Here is a 7775-nt window from a genome sequence, read left to right as displayed (position 1 = left end):
AGCTGAAGGTCTAATTGTAGCTTTTCCTTTTTAAGCAACACATTATATGACTCCACTTCCTCCAAACAAATGCCTCTATACTTATAGATTATGGTAATCATACTCTAATAACATAGCTTTCCCTTTGTAATCATAAAGACTGCCTCCATCTCCCTTGTAAATAAACATGTCAGTGTGGGGAACAGATCTTCTCTCCATATAAAACAAAGTGCCACTATCATTATTGTCAGTATGATTTACAGAGCAGCACTCCAAGTGTCTGAGTTCCACCGCTGAGATTGTTTATTTGACAAATTGCTGATCTGAAAATGGCATGAATAGTGTCATATCTTTGGGTTTCATCTTTTTATTATGTTTTCTAAGAGTATATTTCTAGCTCTGTTGTGCTGGTCTCCATTGTCATTCATAATGTGGTAATGTCAGGGCAGCTAAATCATAAGAGAAGCAGGATAACAGGGAACATATTCACAGTGTTTAGTGATTCAGCTCCTCAGTCAGGCTCCTGCACAATGTGAGATAAGCGCCTCCTCCTGGCAGTTATGATATGCACTTCATGAGAGCAGACACATCCCTCGATACCTGTGAATCTGAATATTTCCAGCTCCATCCATTGCTTCAAAACATCCACTGAATGTTTAGATCACATCAAGATGGATACATCGGAATGAAAAGCTTGCAAAAGCCTCAAATGTGCAGTAAACACAAAGAAAGATGCTGACAATTGATGGTGTTTAATATTTGTTTTCTCTTCATTAGCATACCCAATGGCCTTTGGTGAAATACTCCTGTTTGTGAAAGGAGAAAGGAGATAGATGCACATTACCAAATGATCAAAAAGAATAATAATAATCTGATTCAAACGGAGTTTCAGCCTGTTATTATAATGTTAAGTTAAGAACTAACTGTTACCAGTAGCCTACAGCTGGGAGTCTGTGCATGCATTTGGAATACATTTGGAATAAATATTATATTGAAAGAGAAGTTACCATTTATTATATTCCTCATAACAATAATAATATTCATGTCATATTATTAGAATAAAGGGTTCTTATTTCCAATATCATTGTACCGTCGAATCTGCTAATTAAATGAACATTTGAAGGTACACAATGTTCTAAAAGTAATGCATTCTTTTCGTGAGCAAAATGATCCTTGTTTAGCCGATACATTGTCATGTCCACTTCCCTAACAAAATAATGTAATCAACCACGATACAATGTGTGTTGAGGAGCAGATTTAATTCCTGTGTGGTATGTTTTTTTTAAATAAATACATTTGTGAGGTACAATGTAAGTGTGTGAAAAACAATTCATCCATCACTGGATAAGCTGAAATCTCACAGTGCAGCTAGTAGCCCAATAATATATTGTAAATGTTCTGTATGCTGGAAGTGAAGCTAAGTCCTTTGATCACTCCTTGTGTTGTCCTTGGCCTCTTTATGATACACAGTTCCACATTTACAGGATCTAAGAGGCTTAATGTTTTGATTATTTCAAAAAGGAAATGATTAGGAATATCACTGCCAGAGGAATGTTTGTAGGAAGAAGAGTTAGAGGGTGAGAGGAGTTTTCATACTTCTAGGTTTAATAGTCTGAACTCTAATGTGCTTTGTAGATTTCGTAATAGAAATGGAAACATCAATCTCAGCGATGCATAAGCAATGGGCAAAGAGCATTGTGAAAGTTAGACTTCACATTAAGTCTTTTTTTAGTTCTCAAGGTTACTCCACAAATAGAAAATAAATAGAAAATCACTTACATGGGCAAACAAATTCATATTCAGTAAATCAATGAGTCAGTTCCAGTTCAGTGATGTGTCAGTTCCCATTCAATTGCCTTAGAAAAAGCCTAACTCATTTTGGTATGCAGATAACCAAACAATCATGCACATCCTGAGTGTCAAACAGCCTCATTAAGTGCATAGACATTTGATCCACTCATCCAAACACTTGTAAATCACCCATTAGATCACAGTCAGTTAGAAGGCACATTCAACTAAACATAAAGCAATACAACAAATAAACAACAACTTCAATGTTTAACAAACACTTATCTTTGGCTCAAACCACTGCCATTGCACGGTTGTTGAAAGTGCACTCAATGGAAAAAAATAACAGTAAAAGTGATGTAAAAATGTAAAGAAAGACATGTTTTAAACCAATGTACTCCTGTAGTTAACTTTTTTTATGTTAAAAATGTGATAAGGTGCGTTCATTTAATTGTTTCCGTGACTTGTAAGGCTGTTATGTTTGTGTTTGTTTGTTTGTTTGCAGAACAGTTGTTTTTGTTTTTATTTACTGACAAAGCAAATCAGCTGTTAACAATTCAAATGCACAACAGAATAAAGAAACCATTTTCTAAATCAAAAATTATATTTTATCATTGTGTTTTAATATACCGGTAATCTTTGCTGTTATTATTAGGCTCAAGAGTTACAGATTGTCAATGTGAAATGGCACTGTGCGCTGTCTCTAGGGGGCAGCACTGCTCTGAGTCTGTGTTGACTCTGCCTCTATTCTAAGCAGAAGAAGAAGCAAAGGGCGGCCTTCAGCGATACAGCACATCTAGCCAAGTTATTTTAGCTAAAACAAGAAAACCCTTTCCCTCCTTTTGGATAACCGACGTAAAGGTTGTTTGGAATTAAGAACCACTCATGTAAGTATGTACAGCAGACATGTTAGATCATTAAAGTGATATTTACCACGACTAAGGCGGGAGCTAACATGTATTGCTCGCTATTGTTTGGGGAACTAGTTTAACTTGGGCATGCCTGCGTTGTGCTTTGTTAGGTGCAGTCTACTTCCTAGAAACTTAGTCGGGTATCGACACGTAGCTAGTGAGGCCGGTGTGTTTCCAGCAGCGGAAGACCCTGTTGTGTTTTCTCTCAGTGGAGGTAGTTGTGTGTTGGCACTAGTTAAACTATGTGAGGCTAATGCTAGCTGATGATGATTGCTAACTGGAAGTCTACTCGGCGGGTTCCCGGCCGCGGGTAACACACGTGCGCTAAATGCACATGCGTCCATTGTCGGACACTTCCCAGTTTCTCAGAAAACGCAACTTTAAAAAGTCTCTCTAGTCACCAACTCGTTTTGAAACAGACGCAACAGTTAAGCGTTGAATGCTCTGATTAAAACAAAAATGTTCACAAAGTTCCGTTTGTTGTAGCTTTGCTGACAAAAAGAGGACAGGCGCACCCTTTTATATCTAATTCTGACACCATATTTCTGCCTCTTCCTGCGACACTCATCCTCATTTGATTATAAACTAGTTTTAAAGAAATGGCAACTAAGAAAACAACCATTTATGTCAAACATTAGCTATGACGGGACAGGGTGACAGTTTGACTGGCCCAAATATGGTAATACCACGACGAATCTATTGACAATAGCGTTACACGTCACAACACATATTCAGGACACATAAGGTATATGTTATTATTCTTATGTTATAAAACATTTTCATTCGTTAAAAAAATATACGTTCAAATCTGACATACCAGTCAGTGCTATCGAAATGGTGTCCGATAATAGACACCTTGCTTACTGTTGCTGTATTAAACAGTTTCCCATTGGTATAAGTACTAACTTTTTCGTCCACAACTTCAGATATAAAGTTGTTGACGGTATCCGCTTACAAAAGCTAAAAGATGTGTGTCTCCTCAGTTTCCGGAACGACATGTGTCGTCATTACTAAATGCGGAAGCTATAAACATTGAAAGCGAGAAGAATTACTTTAATATAGTTCCTGAGAACCCTGAGCGTATGAACTCATTAAACCGGTCTGACAGCCTGCTCATTGTGATTTATGAAAGTAGGGATTGTTTTTGTTTAAGTGGTCATTGAAGCTGTTCTATGCCCATGTCTTTTACCAGTTAATGTACTATGTTATGATGAACCATATGTGTTGTCATTTCAGGTGCCGATAGAGGAGTGGATATTAAGTCAAACATGTCCGGAGCGTGTCAGGACAGAAGGACTCGCTGGCAGGAGATTCAGAAAGGCCTGCAGTTCATCCAGTAAGTGTCAGCATTAGGATCTGTGGTTGTTACATTTGGGGGTGCATCTAAATTGTACTTCAAACCCTGATAAATAACATACATATGAAGAGAGTAATGACTGTTGTGATCCTGTGTTTGACACCTCCTAATGTTACCATGCCCACTTGTCCTCTTGTCCATCTCCCTTGGAAACATTGTAGGTGATAACTAGATAGAAACTCTTTCTAGTTTCGTGTCTGCAAGTTATTTTTGCAATAATCCGGGCTACCCCTACACACTGCATGATGCAATAATGATTTGTCAGCTCTGTGTCATGCATTGTTGTTCAGCGAGACAGCTGATTACTGTCCTTTAGTTTATTTTATAATGTGGGAGTTTCCCCTGATCAGAGCTTTTTATTCATGTATAATGTACACTCAGTATATCCACAACATATTGCTTTTTAGATTCATGACAGGCAGCAGAGTGATGAATCTGGCAGGGCCTTTCTTTGTGAAACAAATGTGATACTTAAAATACTTGCAATGCACGTCATCACTGTTCCTACTGAAACTTCACTGTTGTGTGAATGTGCGAAGCCTTGAATAGTTCAGTACACAAAAGAGTAAAGAAAACTTTAAATGCCAGACAAGAGCAGAACAAGAAACCTGCATGACAAAACACCTTCACAGGGAATACTGAGAGATGTTCTATCATGATATTATTATGAACACACACTTTCAATAATATTGCCCGTTTATAGTTAAACAAATCGCCTGCCCAATTACGCAATTCCCACAATGATTAATATCTGTTGCTGATAAAAGTCTTCTATCAGTTGGTTCTGTGCCAGCATGCAGATTGTTTGAATATTCCCTTATATTAATTTGTGTGGTTTTCTTATATGACTTTTTAAAAACAGACTTGTTTGCATTTAGCTGTCAATGTTAAAAAAACTTTCTTTTTATTTTAGATCAACCCTTCCATTTCCTGGAAGTCAAGACCAGTATGAGGTAAGCTGTGCAAATTTTATTCAGGTTTTTTCCAGCTTCCGTCTTGTTTCAAGTGACACTGACCAAGTATGTCAAGTGTGTGAGTAAAAATGCGTGAATGAAAGTCAATCCAGCAGCACTATGTTTAACTTGTACTGATTTGATTCTCTATTGTTTCAGTTGTTCATAAAGGATCTCGTTTGGAATCTTTTTGGTGAAGGAAACGACGTGTTTAGAGAAGGGGATTGGACAAAATCCATTGAGATGTTCACCGAAGCCTTGAGTATAGCAGAGTATGCGGATTCGGAAGATATCTGTGTTCCAGCGAGTTTACTGGAAAAGCTGTATGCCAATCGAGCTGCCGCGTACCTCAACATTGTTCCGGTAAGTCCGCCACATTTGATTCCTGTTTCAATTCAGCCCAAATCACTTTAAAAAGCCAATCCTTTTGACGCTACCAAACAGTTAATATCTGAGTAAATACAACAAGCAACTTATGTCTTGTTGTGGTCTCTGCGCATGAGGCCCCTGCAGATTGATTATTTGCTTCATACAGATAAATCTACAAACCTCAAAATGCCAGTTTACAGGTAGAAGTATGTCCTTAAATGTCACTACCTTTTCAAAAGATGAGCTCTTGTTTTGCACTTTATCGTCCTCAGATTCTAAGACTATATACTACATTTTAAGTTCCACTGCTCATGGTGCATAGGGAAATGTTAACCATTAACTGATTTGTTGGGACATGTCCTCTCTATACCTTGCTGGTCGTGTACATTGTGTACATACTCAGTTCAGTTTGACAAGTGACCTAATTTAACCTGTAGTGTGTGTATATAAAACGTTTTTTTATTTGATTGGCTTCCCTTCAAGTATCGCTTTCATTATGTCTCATCAAAGATAATCATACACTTTTTTTCCCCAAGGCGAAAATGTCGACCTGTCAAACTCAGGTGTGACCGTCTTTAAGGTGGGGTAGGTAATTTGAGAAACCAGCTCGAGTGCGCTAGAATTAAGAAGTACACAACCCAAAAAAATCTGCCCCTTCCTTCAGACTTCCTCACAGAGCCCCTCCTCCAACACACACGAACGCGCACATGACCAATGAGGGCACGAGATAAGTTTGTGCACAGATGGAAGGCTGACAGGCAGGTAGGCCATCCATGCCGCGGGCCGAGGCAGATCATTGGACTTGCTTTTTACAGCACCACGGCTTCCACAGATGAAATATTTGTATATATTTATTGTCAAAGCATTTAAGATATTCATTGCTATCGGGATGTTAAGAGCATTCCATGGAATATAACAAGTGTTTCTGAAGTGAATTACCTACCCTACCTTTAATATATAAATGCTAAAATCACTATTGCCTCATTTATCAAGATCCACATGCATCATTTGTTTCACTTCAATTTTAAGCATTTAGCATCAACATAAGACCAAAAATAAGATCTTTATATCAGCATTACTTTCAGTGTTCAATGTATTCCTTGAGAGCAAAGAACAATATTATAAAGTTTGTAGAGGCAAGAGCGCATGGAGCCTGTTTGATTTCCAAACTCCCCCCATTGACACTGTGCACCTCTGATTAAACAGTGACAGTTAACTTGAGGACACACGGCTATATTTGATTTATTTGGGGGTGGGGCTAGAGAGATTCTTTAACTTTGAATCCACCTTACATTCATCTTAGGGTGTCATTTTGTGAAGGGTGTGCTTGAGGCGTTGCATCTTTTTCAGACACAATTAGAGTGCTGGGTAATTTCAAGTGACTAGACATGCTATACATCATTCCACAAATGGTGAACTATCCCTTTTTAAAAGCAAAACATGTGGTTGTGCTTAACTGATGCTTGTATCAACCAGTTCATTTCTCAGCTTGTCATATACCGTCTTAAGTCATGTTATCAGGAACCAGTTATGCGATGCTTTGAGGTTCAATGAGGTGTACAATCATTTGATTGTCAGGCCAAACTGGATCAATAAATACATGCATTAATACGGTAGGAAGATAATGAATTGATTACTTTTTCTTTTTTGTTTTTTTAAATGAATACATCAAACAATAATCGATGTGAAAAGCTACATGAACAATGAAGTGAATTATACAATATACGAGATTCATCAATATTAGTGAAGTCACATGGGGTTGGGTGACAGAAAGCACACACGGATGCTGTTTAGTTCCACTTGAAAAGTAATGATTCTCTGGTAGATTTTCCAGAAAACAAATAAATCCAAAATCCAAATATCACTATTCTGATCATGCAATTGTCCAAAAGAAGGGTGTCAAGAATAATGCCCCAAAAATGCATAAAAACATGTGCCAATAATGTGATTAGGCCTTCCACACATTTTTGACATCACTCATTCACAAAAAAAGGCCTATTATGAAAACATAACTATATAAATATAAATAAACATAAATATTTTAACAGTTATAAAAATAGATTTCATAATCCATACCGTATCCCAAAATAAAATTGATCATAAATCAAATGCTATTAATGGCTCCAATAATTGTAGTATAATAAAAATCAATATAATGTTGTTTTCAGTGACATGTTACAAATTGTTAAAATGCGGTAAATCATAGAATTAAAGGCGATGAAGACCTGTTTTATTTTAAAGAATTGTTGGTGTCATACAACCACCTACATAAAGAATCTTGAAATCCCTTGGGACTCGGGATCCTCTAAGACAGTGGTTCCCAACCTGGGGGGACGCGCCAAAGATCGCAGGGGGGGGCGCCAGGCCTCAGATGATTTGAGGCCAAATATCATATTTAGACTTTTTTTTTTTTTTTTT

The 7775-nt window shown here is 37.4% G+C and overlaps 1 protein-coding gene across 2 annotated transcripts in view; it reads left to right on the top strand.

Annotated features, from left to right (window-relative positions):
* The first annotated feature begins 2508 nt into the window (after positions 1-2508).
* The window catches only part of zc3h7a (zinc finger CCCH-type containing 7A), a 19639-nt gene continuing 14372 nt past the window's right edge, over positions 2509-7775 (top strand). For both annotated transcript variants that reach the window (XM_010795137.1, XM_010795136.1), the window contains exons 1-4: positions 2509-2654; positions 3915-4014; positions 4949-4988; positions 5148-5351. In XM_010795137.1, the coding sequence (XP_010793439.1) occupies positions 3947-4014; positions 4949-4988; positions 5148-5351 (312 nt within the window). In that variant the 5' untranslated portion in view covers positions 2509-2654; positions 3915-3946. The remainder of the gene's footprint in view (positions 2655-3914; positions 4015-4948; positions 4989-5147; positions 5352-7775) is intronic.

The sequence above is a fragment of the Notothenia coriiceps genome, unplaced genomic scaffold (assembly GCF_000735185.1).
Source record: "Notothenia coriiceps isolate Sejong01 unplaced genomic scaffold, NC01 NC01_scaffold00037246, whole genome shotgun sequence".
Classification (NCBI taxonomy): Eukaryota; Metazoa; Chordata; class Actinopteri; order Perciformes; family Nototheniidae; genus Notothenia; species Notothenia coriiceps.
This window is presented reverse-complemented; position numbering and strand designations above follow the sequence as displayed.